The sequence below is a fragment of the Coptis chinensis genome, chromosome 8, assembly GCF_015680905.1.
Source record: "Coptis chinensis isolate HL-2020 chromosome 8, ASM1568090v1, whole genome shotgun sequence".
NCBI classification, from domain to species: domain Eukaryota; kingdom Viridiplantae; phylum Streptophyta; class Magnoliopsida; order Ranunculales; family Ranunculaceae; genus Coptis; species Coptis chinensis.
Genome location: NC_141463.1, coordinates 85,423,505 through 85,444,282, shown reverse-complemented (window position 1 = coordinate 85,444,282; position 20,778 = coordinate 85,423,505). Strand labels below are relative to the sequence as shown.

The window sequence follows — 20,778 nt, the reverse complement described above, 5'->3', positions numbered from 1 at the left end:
AAAAGAAAAAAGCTAACTCACTTGTTAAAGGCAAAAGATGAGAACGAAGAACAATATTGATAAGATAGTGCATCGAGACAAATGCTTTGCTTTCTCCATTCTCCTCTTTTTCTTCTCTTCTATGGCAACTAGGGTTTTTGATTTTCCTTTTTTTTTTTTAAAGAAACGTGGGAGAAAAGGAGAAACAGATACGTGAGTTTGTATTCTCCACGATTTTCTCCTATTTTAACAAAAACGACTTTTGAAAACTCTATTTTCTATATTTTCCAAATTACTAAAAAAAACACCATATTAATAAATAAATAATAACACCAATTAATTAGAAAATAAAAACAGGGTTTTACACTTTCCTAGATCTGTACTATAAACATTTTTTCTATTAATTTTTTTTTTTTTATAAATATCTAGATATTTGTTAGTGAATTGCCCCAAAAATACTAGAATGAAATCCATCCTAATAACTGTGGAAGAATGTAGGGCCTTGAGCAACCTCACTCCACAGGTCAAACAAGTTAGGGTCAAGACCCCAACAACCCAACTAGTATCAATATTGTCCTCACTTAGCCATCTTGTTGCCTCGCTCAAGGTGTATGGTTTTGCATAAATGGCCTTGGCATTAGTTGGGGTCTTCAATTCACTTATATACTTTGTTGTGAACTCCAAACTTGGGCGATGTGGGACTAATTTTGCTCCACCCACACCCCAACAAATCTCCACTTGGATCCAAATGAGTCCACCACAAGCATTCTCTTTGATAGTGGCGTTCTCTTTGATAGTGGCGAGAGGGAGATCGGCTCCGCTCTCTGCGGGCCATTAGCTTGTGGCGTAGGTCACCGTCGGGAATATCAGTATAATGTTTGATATGCCCTACCTCGACGAGGTCTTGAAGGTACTTGATGACTCGAGAATCTCGAATAGACGAAAAAGATGCGGAGATCTTTCACTGTAAGCAAGGAAAGAAGAGGATTTAGTATTGAAAAGGAGAAGAAGACAGTCAAAGAGCAAGGAGAGAACTTGGGGTTTCTGGAAAATAATTTTGATTTAATAATAATAGTCGGTCCTCAACCAAATAAGTCTGCACCCTTTTATAGTTAAGGGTTTACATCTTAGTCACGTAACAACTAAGGAAACAAAAGACTAAGAATAGGCAGAAAGAAAATAAGGTAACTAAACTTAATGCAACACAGGCTAGAGTAGTCTGGACATCTCTTAATACTTCAGCAAGATCTTATCCTTGCTGGATAGTGCGGGCTTGATGTTCAACATCAGTCACCCCTTCATGAGAAAAACACGACCTTATGTTGGCATCCGGTAGAGAGAAAGCTTCATTACCATAAAAAGGGAAAATGTCTTGCACATTAAAGGTGTTTGAGATGTTGAATGTAGAAGGAAGATCAATCACATAAGCATTATCATTGATTTTGTGTAGAACTTGGAAAGGACCGTACTTCTTCATTTTGGTCTTGTTGTAAGTGCCCACTGGAAATCGTTCCTTACGCAAGTGAATCATAACAAGATCACCTTCCTCATAGGTCTTGAAACGTCGATGTTTGTCAGCATCATTCTTATATTTGGCATTGGAGGCTTCAAGTCTTTGACAAACTTCAGAAGTCTTTGACAAACTTCAGATGATCAGCTGCAACATTAGTACCTTGTAGTTTGGGTAACATTGCAAGATCAAGCACATGACTAGGAACCTTAGAATAAACAATTTCAAAGGGAGTTTTGCCAGTGGAACGGTTTACCGAAGTATTGAAAATGAACTCCATATGAGGTAAAAGAAGGTCCTATTGTTTAGGCTTTTCACCACACTTCGCACGAATCAAATTTCCCAAAGAACGGTTGACAACCTTGGTCTGTCCATCTGTTTGCGGATGAGAAGTACTGCTAAACTTTAAGGAAGTGGCCAAATGCATCCATAAAGTTTTCCAGAAGTAGCTCAAAAACTTGGTGTCGCAGTCGAAAGTAATAGATTTAGGTACGCCGTGAAGACGAACAATCTCTTTGAAAAATAAAAAGGCCACATGTGAAGCATCTGAAGTCTTCTTGCAAGGAATAAAGTGTGCCATTTTGCTATACCGATCAACTACAACCATAACGGAATCAACACCCTCTCGAAAGTAATGCGTGGAAGACCCAAGACAAAATCCATAGAAACATCAACCCAAGGAGCATCTGGAATAGGCAACGGAAGGTAGAGACCTGTGTTTTGGGTTTGTCCTTTAGCCTGTTGACAAATAAAACACTTCCGAACATATTTATTAACATCTTTCTTCAAGGAAGGCCAGAAGTAACGTTCCTCAACTAACGCAATGGTCTTATCACGACCAAAATGTCCACCAAGACCACCTGCATGTAACTCGCGAACAATGTGTTCTTGAGCAATGCATAAGTGGTTATCTTTGAAGAGAAACCCATCTTGAATAAGAAAGTCAGCAGTCCCAGAGTGCATATTGGAACACTTAGACCACAATAACTTGAAGTCATCATCATCGACGTACAAATCCTTCAAGTAATCAAAAGCAGTTATCTCATTCCTAACAGTCACAAGAAGATGAGCACGACGGCTTAAGGCATCATCAACTTTATTATCTTTGCCACTCTTGTGTTTGATAGAGAAAGTGTATTTATTAATAGTAGAGAGCCAACGATCATGCATGCGGTTGACCTTTGCAGAAGTCTGAAGGTACTTCAATGCTTGATGATCGGTGTTGAGAGTAAACTCTTTCTGTACCAAATAAGGATGCCAATGTTTGAGAGCTTGAACTACTGCAATTAACTCCAACTCATAAGTAGACCACTTCTTTTGTGCGTCTGAATTTTTCTCACTATAGTAGGCAATAGGATGGCCTTCTTGTGAGAGGATAGCACCAATACCAAGAATAGAATCATCACAATCGACTTCAAAAAGCTTATTGAAATCTGGAAGTGCCAAAACAGGAGCAGTACAAAGCTTATCTTTGAGAAGATTAAAGCTTTTATCAGCGGCTTCAGTCCATTGGAAATGCACATGCTTCAAACAATTAGTAAGAGGGCTAGCAATAGAGCTGAAATTTCGCACAAAGCATCGATAGAAGGTAGCTAAGCCATGAAAACTCCGAACTGCAGAAATAGAGTTAGGAATAGGCCAATCATGAATAGCTTGAACCTTGGACTCATCTACATGAATCCCCTTGTCAGAAATCACATAGCCCAAAAAAAGAACGCTACTGGACATGAAGGTGCACTTTTTCAAGTTCAAATAAAGAACATTCGCAAGGTGCGTAGTAAACACTTGCCTTAGATGAGAGAGATGATCGTCCAAACTACGACTGAAAATCAAAATGTCATCGAAATAAACAATAACAAATTTACCAAGAAAGGGTTGCAAAATCTGGTTCATAAGTCGCATGAAGGTACTAGGAGCATTAGATAATCCGAATGGCATGACAAGCCACTCGTAAAGACCCTCTCTAGTCTTGAAAGTTGTTTTCCACTCATCACCAAATCGTATACGAATCTGATAAAACCCATTACATAGATCAAGTTTGGTGAAAATAATAGATCCAGAAAACACATCAATCATGTCATCCAACCGTGGAATGGGAAACCGATAAGGGACAGTAATTCGGTTAAGAGCGCGACTGTCAATACACATACGCCATCCACCATCTTTCTTAGAAACTAAAAAGGCCGGGCAAGCACAAGGACTCTTGCTTGGTCTGATCAAACCCTTCTATAATAAATCATTAACATGACCTTGCAAAATAGCATGTTCACTAGGACTCAATCGATAGTGAGAAAGATTAGGCAATGAAGCACTAGGTAACAAATCAATATGATGTTGTATATCTCGTAGAGGCGGCAAAGAGGCAGGTAATTCAGTAGGAATTAAATATTTAAACTCTTGCAATAAAGGTTGTTCCTGAGAAGGGATGTCAACTGGAGGCTTATTAGCTTCATGAGAACTAAGAGTGTGAGTGCTGGGAGCGTGAGGACGCAAAGACAAAACCATAGAATTGACCAAAAATAGGGTCTTTGGATCACTAGAAGATGGAATACTGTCCAAAGAATGAGGAGGATGCAAGGTGAACTTACTGCCATCCTTGTAAAAGATATAAGTATTCTCAAAGCAATTATGTACAACACGAACATCATATTGCCAAGGGCGACCAAGTAAAAGGTGAGTGGTAGTCATATGAACAACATCATAGAGAATAGAATCAAAGTATTTACATATAGAAAAGTCTACCATACACTGTTGAGTTACCTTCGAAGAACAATCATTAGTAATCCAACCAATAGAATATGGTTGAGGGTGAGTCCTGATTGGTAATTGCAACTTTTCGACCACTTCACTAGAAATAAAATTTTCAGTACTACCACTGTCAACAATCAAAGTGCATATTTTCCCAGCGATAGAACACTTAGAGTGAAAGATACTATGTCGTTGAGAAGGAGAACGATTAGCAAGAAATAAAGGACGACAAATACCCATAAAGTGTTCACCAACAATATCATGAATGTCATAGGATGGCTCTTCTTCAGCATGCACTTCAAAAGTTTCCTCTGTATTCTCAGTATCCATGTCAGGGGCATGATTAACATATCCAAGAACTTCTTTCTGGCGACACTGAGCAGAAGTGTGATTAGGGTCACCACACTTTAAACAATGCTCTCCTTTATATTTGGTATAAGGGTTGCTATGTCTAGGATTTTGGAAGTATTTGGTTGGTTGGTGCGATGGTTTGTTTGGTGGGAGCGAGGATTATTGGTGTTGTGTGGGGTAAATAGTGGCTGAGTAGTGAAAGGAAGTGGACTTTTGGGTGGTGGTTGTGGGCTGTTAAGTGGAGGGATCTTGGGCAAAGGCAGTAATGGTTGGTCATGTGAAATGGGGGACGGTGGTGAGAATAATGTGGAGGGGTGAAGTTAGCATGTCGTTGGGAATAGGGGGAAGCTTCAGGTGAAGGAGTGGAGTAAGGTTGGTTATATGAATAGGCTTGCTGGTGGTGTTGACGGTAGTAGTTGTTGGTGGTTGTACGAGTGGGTGGAGGCGAAAATTGTTCAAAAGAGCTCTCAATTTTAATGGCCATTTGAATGGTGGAAACCATAGTATGGGTAGACATAATCATATGGTTCTTAATGGGACGATTAAGTCCACCGATAAAATGAGAAATCAACTGCTCTTGACCTTCTTTCACATTATTACGAGCAATCAATTCATAAAACTCAGTAACATACTCCTCAATAGATCTAGCTCCTTGACGACAATTTTGTAACTTGGAAAATAATTGTTGTCGAAAATCTTCAGGTAAACATTTATCACGCAACAGTTTATGCATACGACGCCAACGTTGAATTACAGGTTTACCTTCTAGCTTGCGTTCTTCCAAAAGAGAATGCCACCACGCAGCAGCGGCTCCCTTAAGTTTGTAAGCAACCATCTTCACTTGCTTATCTTCTGGAACCTCCATGAATTCAAAAAAACAATCAACTTCATAAACCCAATCCAAGAATTCTTCGATGTGGAAATTGCCAGAAAAGGATGGAATATCCGCCTTGAGTTTGTACTCTAGAATAGCACCATAGTTAATTCGTGTAGAATATTAAGTAAGCTTTTTCTGATCTTGAAAATGACGATACCAATCTTCTTCAATTTCATCATCATCACTGCCCGTATTTTTTGACAAAACTGTAGTGGTGTCTTTGTATGGTTGGTTGAGATAATTTGTTGGACGGGTGATAGATGGGGAAAGAAGTCCAACAACATCTGGTGGAATGCTGGATTGAATAGATGCGGAAGCGTTGGGGTCTTGTTGCAAAAGGGTGGGAGGGAAGGTTTGTTTTGATGGAGATACGGGTTGTTGAAGATTAAAAGAATAATGAATCAATTTCGTCAAACTTTCAATCTGTGATTTGATTTTCTTGAGATTTGTGTCGTGTTCTTGAAGCTTGGTATCGTTAGTGGCAACGAAAGCATAAAAAACCAATTTTTTTATCGACTCGTCGTGGGGAGCCATTAAACAGGAACTTTGCTCTGATACCACTTGATGACTCGAGAATCTCGAATAGACGAAAAAGATGCGGAGATATACCACTGAGCAAGGAAAGAAGAGGATTTAGTATTGAAAAGGAGAAAAAGACAGTCAAAGAGCAAGGAGAGAACTTGGGGTTTCTGGAAAATAATCTTGATTTAATAATAATAGTTGGTCCTCAACCAAATAAGTCTGCACCCTTTTATAGTTAAGGGTTTACATGTTAGTCACGTAACAACTAAGGAAGCAAAAGACTAAGAATAGGCAGAAAGAAAATAAGGTAACTAAACTTAATGCAACACAGGCTAGAGTAGTCTGGACATCTCTTAGTACTTCAGCAAGATCTTATCCTTGCTGGATAGTGCGGGCTTGATGTTCTACATCAGTACTGCTTGAGCATTCTACAGTCGTTTGTCTCGTGGCACTTCGCTTTATGGAAAGCACAATACGGTTTTCCTAGTGTATCTTCAAATCTTTTTTCCGCAGGTCGGTAATAGGCAGCATTTTTTATCTTCTCCAGGATGTAACCTAGAGACCTTGTGAGCATATATAGCGAACTAGCGCTGCGGTTGCGTCTTGTTTCCAGAATTTTGTGCTTCCTATCTGGGTCGCTTCTTGGAGGGAGGGGTCAGTGTTTGTGATTGCTGCAACTTCCTCCATTTGGATGTTGTCTTTTGCTAATGACTCTTGCAACTTGATGTGCTTGTCCACCTCGTTGTATAGGTCGTCCAATTTCTCAGGTCGCTCCCTCATGAGCATCCTATATAACTAGATGTGCTTGTGGATAGCCCTGGTGAAGGCTAACGTGGCGAAATACTCTTGAATGTCACTGTCCAAGGACAGAAGTTTGGTTTTGAATCGTCCTAATAAGGACTTGAGTGACTCTTCCTTATCCTGGGATAATTGGAAGAGTGAGGCCATGTCGGCTTTCTTGCGTCTTTTGTGGACATAGTGGTTGGCAAATGTATCTGTCAGCTTCTCAAAGCTGTCGATCTAGTTTGGTTATAGTGAGTAGAACCAATCAAGAATGCCTTCCTTCAAGCTTGCTGGGAACAGGCGGCATTGTAGGAAGTCGAATTCCTGTGCACTGTATAGTGCGAGGCTCTGGCTATAGCGAGCTACGTGTTGCCCAGGACACGCATTGTCGTCATACATCGCCAATCTTGGTTGCATGAAGTCTGGGGGGCGAACTTACCGAGTATCTCCGCTGTGAACGGGGATGCTCGGTAGGTATTGAGCATCTTCTGGACGATATTTGTAGCGTCCTTCTTCGCTGTACTGAGTTCGATTCATTGGGAAAGGTTGTTGATATGCTGGTTCACCTCGTTCATGCCGTCTTTTGTTGTGGCCACGTTTGAGGTAGCGATCTGTTCCTTGAGTACATCATTCTCCTGTTGGAGCAGAATGATGTTGTCGGACATCGTTCCCATTTGGGCCACTAAGGTCGTGAGCTATTCTTGTAGGCTTTCCATGCTTCATGGGCTTGAGTTTTTTGGTTTAATTTGAGATAGATTGAGGGTTTGTGAACTCAAGAAATTGAGTCATAGACGACGCCAATGTAAAGGTTTGATTTGGATTAACCTTACAAGCATAGGCCTGATCAAGGGTTGGGGTGTTTGTATTGAATTGACCGAGTTTGTCTGGGCGAACTGCCTACGTATCAAGTTATCTATCTGTGGGGAAACTTGAATCAGGTCAAACGTAGTTCCTCATCCTCTTTATATAGGCAATGGGTGCGCGCTTTCTATTCTTCACGCGTCAGGTCATCTCCAGGCCTTCAAATCATTCGGGCGCCATAATGATGAATTAAGGACACTTGTGGTGAAGCATGCCTGAAGATGCGGTCTTGATGGTGGTATTTCAGACTTATGTTACTGACCGTTGATGTGACCGAGAGTCTGGGAGATCGCTGTTGGAGAGAGGTCGTTCGTGTATAACGAATCACTCTGAAGCGAGCTCGTGTGATGAAGACTTCAGGTCGGTTGACTACTGATTAGCCAGATCGATTGCCATAATTGAGTCACTATGGAGCGAGTTATGAGGACGAAGATCGAGGGACGACCTGTATCTATGTTTGTGCTGGACACGTGCTTGATATTCATTGGATGTGAATATTACTCCCTCACATTTACCATTACACTCCCAAAAGCAACGCATAATACCAACTCAATTAATTGTCATGCAAATATTCCAAAAGAACAAAGATTTCACTTGTGCTATAGATATAATAAATTTCAGGCAGTAACAAATCATACACAATGACCATAAACAACAATCCATTCAAACGTTTACCATTTTCCATCCACAAATTTATCCAAGATCAATACGCTCATATTCAAATTTCTCGACAGAGAACCCACTGCACTTTTATATTTCTCTACAACTCTAACATGTCAGACATAAAGTTACATATGAAATTTGAGATCTATCCGATAACGAGTCAACATTCATCTAATCAAAAGAAAAATACTACGCACTGTAATTTTTCTATTGTAGAAACCCTACGACCAGTCTCGCTTTTTAATGCCTCAACAGACCCTGAACCGTTGGATCAACCTAAAAACCTAATATGTCATATTTCAATGTGTTAGGAAATGATATAATGGATATTACATTTGAGGCACATCGGAGTACTGGAAGTTCTCCATCGCAATGGAAAGAAAAGAATGTGCAGTGCAGTTTTTCAGTTTTTTCAGTTCTACTGTTAATCTTTATCTTCATGATTCCCAACAATTTTAATTACTTCCAAGTAAATGACATTCATATATATGGACGAAAAATAAAGCAATCCATCATAGCTTTACTGAAAAAGAAAAATAAAATAAAAAAGCCAACTCACTTGTTAAAGGCAAAATATGAGAACGAAGAACAATATTGTAAGATATAGCTAGTGCGGCGAGACAAATGCTTTGCTTTCTTCTTTCTCCTCTTCTTCTTCTCTTCTATGGCAGCTAGGGTTTTTACTTTTCCTTTTTTTTTTAAAAGAAACGTGGGAGAGAAAGAAGAAAGAGATACGTGAGTTTGTATTCTGCACGATTTTCTCCTATTTTAACAAAACCGACTTTTGAAAACTCTATTTTCTATTTTTTCCAAATTACCAAAAAAACACCATATTAATAAATAAATAATAACACCAATTAATTAGAAAATAAAAATGGGGTTTTACACTTTCCTAGATCTGTACTATAAACATTTTTTATATTAATTTTTTTAAAATAAATATCTAGATATTTGTTAGTGAATTGCCCTGAAAATACTAGAATGAAATTCATCTGAGTAACTGTGGAGTATATCGATTTACATATAATAATGTAGGGCCTTCAGCAACCTCGCTCCACAGGTCTCCCAGGTCAAACATGTTCGGGGCAAGACCCCATTAACCTAACTAGTATCAATATTGTCCTCACTTAGCCATCTTGTTGCCCCACTCAAGGTGTAGGGTTTTGCATAAATGGCCTTGGCATTAGTTGGGGTCTTCAATTCACTTATATACTTTGTTGTGAACTCCAAACTTGGGCGATGTGGGACTAATTTTGCTCCACCCACACCCCAACAAATCTCCACCTGGAGCCAAATGAGTCCACCACAATCAACACGATCATAATCCAATTTGTCTGCGCCATCTCAAGAGCACACCAATATCAAGGAAACACACGAACCAACTGGGAAATATGAGTTTGCAAAGTAGATCATCAAGGCTTTAAGAAAAATCTCACACCTTGAGCGGGGCAAGGTGGCTAAGTGGGGACTATATTGATACTAGTTGGGTTAGTGGGGTCTCGCCCCGGACCGTTTGACCTGCGGGGGGTTGCTCAAGGCCCTACAAATGGTATCAGATCCCAGGCAACGCCTGGATTATTGGATTGAGGGGGGAAGATCTTATAATTAAAGTAGAGTAGACATGGGGGCCTGATGAACCTCCGTGTACACAAGTAGTAGCTGCTCAATTGGTTCATGTATTTCCTTGATATTGGTGTACTCTTGAGATAGCGCAGACAAATTGGATTATGATCATGCTGATTGTGGTGGACTCAATTGGCTCCAGGTGGAGATTTGTTGGGGTGTGGGTGGAGCAAAATTAGTCCCACATCGCCCAAGTTTGGATTTCACAACAAAGTATATAAGTAAATTGAAGACCCCAACTAATGCCAAGGCCATTTAAGAAAAACTGGGTGTAACGATAAGGTCTTTTGTCTGCCTCTCCTGCGGGCGATAGCAGCCATGGTTTCCCCTACTCAAAAAATTTCATCAAACCTCTCCTCAATCCTCTGAATATCAACTCTTCCCCCTTCTCTCTCTCCTCTATCTCTATTTCTTGTTTTCTCTCTTTCTGGCATGCTAAGGAACATGACTCCCAAGCAACACCCATTGCTGTTAGGGGAATCATCTAGATCCATAGCAGAAAAAGGGGAATTACTTCAAATGCAAATGAGGAATCTTCTTACCTCAACAAAACAAATGCGATTAGAGTGTCGTAATCCAGAAGAACAGGTTAGTGAACAACTTATGGTTGTAGGAAAGTTATTTGGGGGCTACCCAATTAACCTAGATGATTTAGGAAAGGAACTGCACCGCCTGTGGAAAACAAGAGGGAACGTAACGCTGGAGCTCATTACCAAAGAACATGTCCAGATTCTGTTTGAGCAAGAGGATGAACTAAGGCATGTCACCACCAATGGCCCTTGGCTTATTCATGGGCACATTCTGTCCATAATGAACTGGGTTAGGTCTCAACACATTGAAGAATATAATTTTGACTTGATCAGCTACTGGGTTCAGATATGGGGTTTGCCAAGGGAGCGTATCAACAAGACAAATGTTAAAATCATTGGAGAGGTACTGGGGAAGGTAACGGAGGAGGATATATCCTGTCCTATTGAATTCAACCAACCAGTAGCAAGAGTTCGTGTCTTGTTGGATATCAAGGAAAGACTCACCAAGGATCTAACAGTCATGCTTGAAACAGGAGCCTCCTTTCATGTTAAGTTTAAGTACGAGAAGCTCGACCTTTTCTGTTACTTCTGTGGGGTTATCGGGCATGATCACTATACTTGCCGGATCAGAGCACAACATCGGTATGAGCTGGTGAAATGTGGTGGGTCAAGCAAGGATGTGAAACCAAACTTCACAAGCATGATGAAGGCAAACAAGTTTTTTAATGGGATAGCCAGCAAGGAAAAGCAGGTGATAATCATCTCAGGACAACCACAACAACCCCGTTTCAACGAGATCCCAGCGCCTGGGTTGGGGGGGTCTTCTGGCCATGGTCGATCATCTCAGGGAAAGGCATGTCCAGCATAACATCAAGACAAAATCACAATATAGCCGTTGAAGCCTCTGCCAGAGGGGCTCAGAAAATGGGACCATCTGGCTCCACAACGGATAGAAACACAGAGGGGCAGAAAGGAGCACCCATGGAGGTGGAGTCCAGACTATGTAGTTTTGAATCGAATGGGCCACAGCCCAATAGGCAACATGGGCCTAAATCATCCTCTGAAGGCACTGGTTTTATGTCGGGTTCTGGGTCTTGCTTGGGGACCGATCTTGTGGTTGCTGCCCAAGTCCATGTCAACCAAGTTGGATCCCATAGTATGGATACCCAAGATCTGAATCAGCCCATAGTCTCCAGTCCACAAGACTTTAATTTGGAGCAGATGGAATCCCTAGACACAACACACCACAACCCGACACCTTACCTTCTCTATAGGGACTCTTTGGAAAACCAACCTGATCTACACCTAGCTACTACAGAAGATGGTATCCAAGGTCTGGGGAATGCATCTGTTGACCACGCCATACTTTTCCAGCACACCAGGCTGGTCAGAAAAGATGGCAAAGCCTACAAGCAGTTGGCGGTATGAAATCCGAGATCTTCTAGAAAAGGTAAGAGTGGTACCTCTTTCCCACAAGATCCTGGCTTTAATCTCTCTAGCCCAGATTCAAACAACAAAAGGAAAATCTCACCTCTGGGCTGCACCATGGCTGAGAAAACAAAGAAGCAAGAGGAGATGCTGGGTCGAGGGGTGAGGAATGCCATCAACAGATCTAAGAAGGCTAAGATAGTGGCTGAAGAAATGAGAAGGCAAGGGAAAGGGAAAAGTCTTATTCCAAGGAATGCACACATCATCTCTTTATCTAGTGAATCAAATGAGAATAATGGTGACCAAGAGACAAGAATGATCCCATATCAGCAAGAGGGGGAGCAGTATGATTCGGATGATAGTGTATCACAGCCCCCACCTATGGCTATTGATGACTCAGCTTTGCGTAATTCCATAGGTAGGAGAATCAGCTGTCAAGGACAAGGCTTTGTTCCATCTCCAGAAGATAGTGATGAGAGCATTTGGGAGCACTATGCTAGGTCAAAAAACAGAACCATGGATATGCTCATCTCGAGTGGTTCTACCAGCACAAATATACCAAGTACACACCATGCCAAAGCTTCAAAAGGGTTCGCGGTGACTGTCCCTACACAGTCACCTTCACCTCAATGACGATCTACGCCTGGAATTGTCGGGGTCTTGGTTCCACCACGGCGATTCAACATATAAAGGATCAGATGGGGGTGTTGGGAGTGGATATTGTGTGCTTGTCTGAAATAAAGGTTGATAGAAAGAGGATAGAGATGGTTAGTAAGGTGTTAAAACTGGGAAGTTGCTTTAATGTTCCTGCTGATGGCTTAAGTGGTGGTTTGGCTGTCATGTGGAAGGATGGAGTGGACCTGGAGGTGCTTGGAGCTACTAAGAACCAAATAACAGGTAAAATTTCTAATTACTACAATAAAATTTCTTTCTTTTTCTCCTTTGTATATGGGGACCCCTGTTCCTTGTCTTAGAGGAAGGGTCTGGATGGAGCTGAGGGACATTGCTCCTTTAGTACCTGGTCCTTGGTGCCTTTTTGGGGATTTTAATGCTATTTCGTGCTTGAATGAAAAAGTGAGGGGGACATAGTAGGCTTACCAAGTATATGCTGGATTTTAATAGCCTTATTGTAACGCCCATATTTAAAATATGTATTTAGTTATATATTTATTAATTATTTATTTATTTAAAATTCGCTGGATTGGATTTGGGATACGTGGGCCTGGTTTTTGGGCCCGAGTCTGTGTTGGGCTTGGGTTTCAGACCCAAGTATATAATCACATTGTTCTAGAGAATAGGGTTTTTAAGATAATAAAATAATGAAAATGGAGGCAGAGCTAGAAACTTGTTTGCTCGAGCGTTGGAGCGCGACGGCTCGGACTAGGAGGATTCGTCGAGCGGGTAATTAAGGTGAGTAGCTATTTTGCTATTTCACCGGATTTATAGTTTTCGTATATCGGTGTATACTATCTAATGTTTCTGTTTTTTTTTATACTGCTCATTATATTGTTTTTATTCGACGTCGTGTTGTCGAGTTGTTAAAACTCTAGTGAAACTCAGATTTGATATAGAACTGTCAAAACTTTGTTAAAATTGGGTAAACTGTCGAAACTCTGTTGCGGCTAGGAAATCCACATTGAACTGTCCAAGCTTTATGGGCACTAATGGCGTCGCCCAGAACAGTAACGAAATCCTATTGGCTTGTTGAACTTTCTTTACTTGTTGTGGTATGGTTGGTTGAGAATTGGTGGTCGAAATGTCGGGATGGATATTGGGGGTGGCGGTAAAGCTTGCACTGTCCATTAATGGCGGCACGCCCATCCTCCAGTAAACTAATATAAACTGTTTTTGGGTTGGTTGATTTATAATGGGTTGAAGGGGGTGTGTTTGAGTGGGTGAGGGCGGTCGAATAGGGGCTGTTGGAAGCTTGAAACAAGCTTTAATGGAGGTCGACATTTTATAGATCTAGATTTGATGAAAGGGAATCGAGGTAATGAATCTTGTTTTGGTGTGTATTAATGTTGTTTGGTTGGTGATGAGGAGGGAAACCGCGGGGTTGTATTGGGTGGTCGAGTGGAGATGGTGGTGGTCGATTTTGGTGGTGGTGGAGGCTGCTGTTGGAGAAGATGATCGAATTGGGCTTGGGCCTGGGTCGGTTTCTCTTGGGTTTAGGTTTGTTAGTTGGGCCGAAATGTGTTAGTTGGTTTTGGGCCCGATTTTTAGTTGGTTTTGTTTAGGGCCTTTTCCAATTAGTCTATGGGCCCATTTCATTTGTTTTGTTGGGCCAGTTTCATTTGTTTTGATTGGGCCGATTTCAGTTCAATTTTAGGGCCGAACTCAGTTGTGTTTTGGGCCAGTTCAGTCTAAAGTTTTTGGGCCGGTTTAGTTTAAGTTGTTTGGGCCAAAACTAATTAATTTTCTTTGGGCCGGTTTATAATTTTATGTGGGTTGGTCCTTATGTCCCCTATTGGGTCAGGTGGAATAAATAAGTTGGTTTTAGACTTTTGGGTTATAAGGTTTGGGCTTGGCCAGTTGGGTCCGGACCATTTCCTCAGTCATGAGCCCCTGAGCCATGCACATTGACCTTAGCCATGAACCATGGCTATGACCCTGAACCTGTCGAACATGGAAACGACAGTTTGACTTTGACAATGATGTGTTGACTTTGACCTTGACCGTTGACCGATGATTTTGACCGTTGACCGTTGACTGTGGAATGTTGACTTTTTCTAGATTTTCACCTATTTAAGAATATGGACAAATGTAGTAATAAAATGTTGTCGGAAATTGTATAACCTTGTTTGTCATTATTTAATTAAGTTTTGACGTGAGTAGTGCAATATAATATTGGCACGTAACTAGAGGGGAATTCTGATAATAAGAATTTGATATATATGTTTTTATGAGTATTAAATTATATACGGACTTAGATTTATGGACTTTAGTATTGGGCTTTGATTGTGGACTGTGGACTGTTTAATTGTGCTACGTTTTATGTTGTATATTATATGGACAAATGTAGTAATAAAATGCTGTGGAAGCTTGTATAAATTTGGTTGTCATTATCTAAGAAAGATTTGACATTGATGTTGTGTATTTTTGACACGTGACGAGATAGAAACTTTAGAAGATATAATATTCCTAAACCGCTATAAAAATGTATGCGATACGTTTGAAGCAATTGTGACATTATATAATATGTTGGGATATATATATTAAATGCAATAGTTTTGGAGAAATAAATGTATAAACACTCCATTATTATATATGTGAGATGCTACTATGAGGTAGTATAATATTGGTGAATATTTTCCCACGGGAGTGTGGCATAGTGCAATAATATATTGGCACGTGAAAGAATGAAAGTGGTTATGAGATATAATTGAGATATTTCTAAATATTGTGGCTTAGTGCAATAATTAATTGGCATGCACGTGGTATAGTGAAATTATTATGAGTCATAAATGTATGACACTTGAATAAACTACGTAACGAAAATCCTAGAACCTAGCTACCACAACTCATGTGATTTGCCCTGTGTGGGCGTATGTGATATGATTGGCCCCTGTATAGGGTGTATATATATGAGATGTTGATTGACCCATGTGTTGGGCAATCGTAGCCGAATAGTGGCTTGATTATTCCGTTCGCAAATATTGGAACGAGATGCGCGATATTTTATGCCGAATAGTGGCAAGATTTTACATAATGGCTTCCGTGGTGAGGGTTACCCGGTGTCGCGCATCTCGGCTCGTGGTGGTTACGCACGGAGTGGTTCATTATGTAAGGGGAGGCATGTGGATGTACATGTTCGGCGTTGGGTAGCGATTGTGGTAGCCAGGGAAACTAGGTAAGACATAGATACGACGTGATTTTAGGGACACGCAAAGAAAGCCTTAATTAATCTAATTATGGTAATATGTTGGTTAATGATGTATCTTTAGATAGATGATTGTATATGGTTTGCAGAAGGGTGGGTCAAACTAATTACTCGTGCAGAGACGACCCACTCTGTAATTGAGCATGGAATGCGGTACGTATATAATATGCTTGGTTGGTTATTTGTTTAGTTCGAACCCAAGGTGCCTCGATGGAGGAACTACATGTCTTATTTATGATGCGTATAATTTGTTGTGTGGTTAGTGGGAAGTTAAGGCGCCTCAGTGGAGGAACTACCTGCCTTAATTATTATACTTAAGGATGTTGTATTAGTCGTTGAAAGTTAAGGCGCCTCGATGGAGGAACTAACTGCCGTATGGATGGTGTATATATATGTATAATTATATGTTGTATTTTCGGGCTACTCACACCAGCATTTTTATAATACTGACCCGATTTGCATGTTTGCTTATCGGGTGTGTTCATTAAATGAACATAGTTGATAAGTCTTGACAGGTTTAGTGTTGAAGAAGATTGGTTGCTGCTTGTGGTTTGCGTTAGCGTTGCATCTTAGGATATGTTTTGTTTTCCCTTGAGGTGATATAGATTTTCAGTCTAGACAATGTTTTTTGTATTTTCATTTGTAAATTTAATTAAAGAGTTATTGAAAAGAGATTTGTAACCTAATCTTATTTGTAAATTTTTGTAATGAAGAGGACATTTGTTTAATTGAAATTTTTATTGGTTTTAATTATCCGCCTATTTAAACTGTTTATAGGTTTTTGGAAGTGGAGAGTGCGTCACACCTTGGAGATCGAAAAGTCGGGAACAAATAATGTTTTTCCGAATTCTGTCGAAATTCGGGATGTGACACTTATCAATGATTTGGGGTTAGTGGACTTGGGGTTCAAAGGACCAAAATTCACTTGGAATAACAATCGAACCCCAGGTGCTCATGTTCTGGAGAGACTGGATCGTGCTATGGCCACCCCCCAATGGCTGACTTGCTTTCCTCATGCAAGTGTGAGGAATGTAGCAAATGCTTCTTCTGACCACTTGGCTTTGCATATTTCCCTCACAAAGCATGATGACCATTGCTTTAAACCCTTTAGATTCTTTAATATGTGGCTTTCTGATATCTCCTGCAAACCTTGTATTGAAGAGGCCTGGCAATCTGTTATGCATGAGCTGCCTGATAAAAATGTGATTAATAGATTGCATGCTACCAAAGATAATCTGTCCTACTGGAATAAGAATGTCTTTGGAAACATTTTCCACAATATCAAAAAAACTCAAAGAAAGTTGGAAAATGTGTTAACTAAGCCTTTCACTGTGGAGAACCATTATAAAGCTAAGGCCTTAAAAGCCACTTTACTTGAGTGGTATGTGAAGGAAGAATCGTTTTGGAAACAAAAATCCACTGATCAATGGATCAAGGAAGGGGGGAAGAATACTAGATTTTTTCATCTCTCTACCATATACAGAAGGAAAAAAAATAGAATTGAAAGCATCAAAGACAAGGATGGCAACTGGCAAGTTGGCAGACTTGATGTGGGCAAGGCTGTCAATGATTATTTTGTTAATATCTTTTCCTCTGACTGCCCTGAGGTTAACACCAAGATTATGGATCTCTTTAATCCCGTGATTACTGATAGAGAGAATGAGATTCTCATTGCTATCCCATCTGCTGATGACATTTGGCAAGTGGTGAGAAAGTTTGGAAAGCTTAAGGCTCCTGGGCCTGATGGGTTTCAAGGTGTTTTTTATCATGATTGCTGGGATATTATAGGAGGTTGTATCATTGCCTTTGTTCAAAATTTCTTTATTTCTGGTAAGTTGAATCCTAGTTTCAATGAAACCTTCATAGCTTTGATCCCTAAAGTGTCTAACCCTGACCACATGTCCAAATTCAGGCCTATTAGCTTGTGCAATTTTAGTTACAAGATCATTTCTAAAATTCTGGCTAATAGGCTGAAATGCCATATTAACAAGATTGTTTCCCCTTTCCAAGGAGCCTTTATAAAGGGGAGGAGTATAGGGGATAACATTGGGCTGGCTTGTGAGGCTTTCCACCACATGAAGAATATGAAAACAAAAAAAAAGGGTTGGATGGCTCTCAAAATGGATATGGAAAAAGCCTATGATAGGGTGGAGTGGTCTTTCCTTGATGTCATCTTTGCTAAACTAGGGTTTAGTGAACCTTGGAGGAACTTGATTAGTCAATGCCTTACAACTGTCTCCTTCAAGGTTCTTTTGAATGGCTCCCCCATTGAAAAAATTGTTCCTAAAAGGGGTCTTAGACAGGGAGATCCTTTATCCCCTTTCCTGTTTATTCTGGTATCTGAGGCCTTATCAAGGATGCTTGCACAACCTGAGGAAAGAGGAGAGATCCAAGGGATTAAGATCAAAAGGAACTCTCTTGCTATCACTCACCTTCTGTATGCAGATGATTTGATTATTTTCTCCAAAACTACTCCTGAAGATAGCAACCATCTCAAGACTATCTTACAGGAATATTGTGATGCCTCTGGGCAGTTGATTAACTATGACAAATCAAGCATTTTCTTTAGCAGAAATGTTAGATTTCGAGGTAAATTTAAACAAAAAAGGTTCTGGAGAATGAAACTGTTTGAGACTAAGGACAAGTATCTTGGGGTCCCAATCATGCTGTCTAGGAAAAAATCTGAAAATTTTGATTATCTTGTGGATAAGGTGCATGGCAAGATTAAGGGCTGGAAAGCTAAGGTGCTCTCCCAGGCAGGGAGAGCAACCCTTATACAAGCTGTTGCCCAGGCAACCCCTTTGTATGCCATGTCTTCTTACCTTCTTCCAGTCTCTACATGTGACAAGATTGATAAAGCATGTAGAGACTTCTTCTGGAATGGGTCCTATAATTCTAATAGTGTCCACACCATTGGGTGGGGGCAACTGTGTAAACCTAAACAAGTGGGTGGTTTAGGGTTTCGCAAAGCTAGAGATATGAACATAGCAATGCTTGCTAAGTTACCTTGGAAGGCTGCTACTGACTTAGAGTCCTTGTGGACTAGAGTCTTTACCAGTATTTACAGTAAAAACTGGATTGGGGATGTGCTCAAACCTCCTGGGACAGCATCCTACTTCTGGAAAGGAGTTCATAAGGTGTTTAACCTTATAAGTGGGGGTCTTATTTGGGCTATTGAGAATGGCCTAACCACTTCATTTCTTCATGACCCCTGGCTTTACAAAGAGGGTAGACCTATCATCCTCCAAGAATTGGGAGTTGATCACCCAGATCTTGAAAATGCACATGTGGCTGATTTGTTCCTTCCCAGTGGCAATGGGTGGGATATTGTAAAGCTCAATCATCTACTCCCACCCCTAATCAGCCAACAAATCCAAGAGGTGGTGGTGAGGCCTATGGGGGATCAAAAAAATAAGATGATTTGGTCTGGGGATGGTAAAGGGGTTTTTACTGTGAGGATTGCCTATAAGTTTTTAACCCAAAGAAGTTGGGAAGGGCAGTCCTCTAGTTTCAGCCAAAGAACCATCTCTAGACTGTGGAAAACAAGGCTGCCAGCCCATATACAACTGTTCATCTGGAAAGTCTATAAAAGAGTCTTACCTATGGGGGATCTTCTTATGGAAAGAAATATGCAAGGGGATTTTGCATGCCCTTTCCGCTGGAGCACAATAGAATCAGATGTACATCTTTTCTTTGGATGTGACTGGACCAGAAGTACTTGGTTTGGTTCACAACTTGGGATCCATGTACAGCTAGATAGTGGTAATACTATCAGATTTTGGCTGGATAAATTTATGATATGGTGCTCTAGTGGAGAGGAGCATATCACTCAAGCAGGAGTGTATAGCTGTGTCCTACTTTACCACATCTGGGAAGCTCGAAATAAAGTGAAGTTTGAGCATAAGATCCTAAGCAGAGCAAGGCTCCTGAGGAAAAGTGCTACTGTCACAGAAAACTGCTGCAAAGCCTTCAGAGAAGCTCCTCCTAACCCTCCTCTTAACCCTCATCATATTAATGGTTTAGATAACTTGTTCCCTGTAATTCCTAGAAGTAGCATTCTGATAAGATTCGATGATGCTTTCCACAAGGAAACTGGATGTGCGAGTGTTGGGTGCATGGCTTGGACTGATGAGGGTGATTTGGTGGGAGCAGCTGTTCGAGTGTTCAAAGCAAAAGGCCCTGAAGAGGCAGAGATGGTGGCAAGTGAAGTTGCTGGGTTACTGGCTTGCTTTCTGGGAAAATATGAATATGTGATCCAAGGGGACTGTGAATAGATCATAAGGTCCCTCAATGGGGGAGGGTGCAAATGGCATCTAAGTGCACTTCTTTTTGCTGTACAAAAACTTTTCAGTAATCTAGAATCTGTAATGTTCAGTTGGGTGAGTCGGATTGTAAATATGGATGCTCATCAGTTAGCTCAGTGGGCAATCCACCAGCTACCTATGTCAGATCTACCAAGGTGCATGACAAAGGCAAATTTTGTACCGTTATGACTTTAAGGCTTTAAGGTTAATATATGGAAGGAATATGTTTATCGGAAAAAAAAAAGATAAGGTCTTTTGTCTAATAGTTGCTACATTTGAAGTTTTTTTTTGGCAACTCGCCCACCTTAGAAGTTAGAACACCCATAAAATCACTTTTGCCCCTTTTACAATTTGAATTGTTGAGATCTCTGAGTTGTTTGGTTGCTTTTGGATGCAGTTATTCCTATTTCCTATGACAGAGTGAAAGAAGAGTCTCATAAGCCTGCATTTGCCTAATGTCATTTGTCACTCGATCAGATTGCCCGTGTCTATGAGTTTCAAAATATGGATGTTTCGGTGTTTCCTAGCCCACAATAGTATGACTCCTTTAAAGTATAGAATGAATAGTACATCTCTTCTAGTGGTAACATTCAATTGATTTCACCAATCACCAACAAGCTGAGCTAGCAGTCCTAAAGTTTTTTCGTGTTTTGATTTCGCCTACTTTTTTGTTGATATTTATTTTAAGTTGGAAATGAATTATTTGGAGTGTACTAGCC

The 20,778-nt window shown here is 40.5% G+C and overlaps 1 protein-coding gene across 1 annotated transcript; it reads left to right on the top strand.

The window, feature by feature from the left end:
- Positions 1-12,504: 12,504 nt before the first annotated feature.
- Positions 12,505-20,029, top strand: LOC147483774 (uncharacterized). Its single transcript, XM_086579640.1, has 2 exons — positions 12,505-12,772; positions 16,650-20,029. The coding sequence occupies exons 1-2, from the start codon at positions 12,505-12,507 to the stop codon at positions 20,027-20,029; spliced, it is 3,648 nt and encodes a 1,215-aa protein (XP_086435766.1).
- The last annotated feature ends 749 nt before the right edge of the window (positions 20,030-20,778 follow it).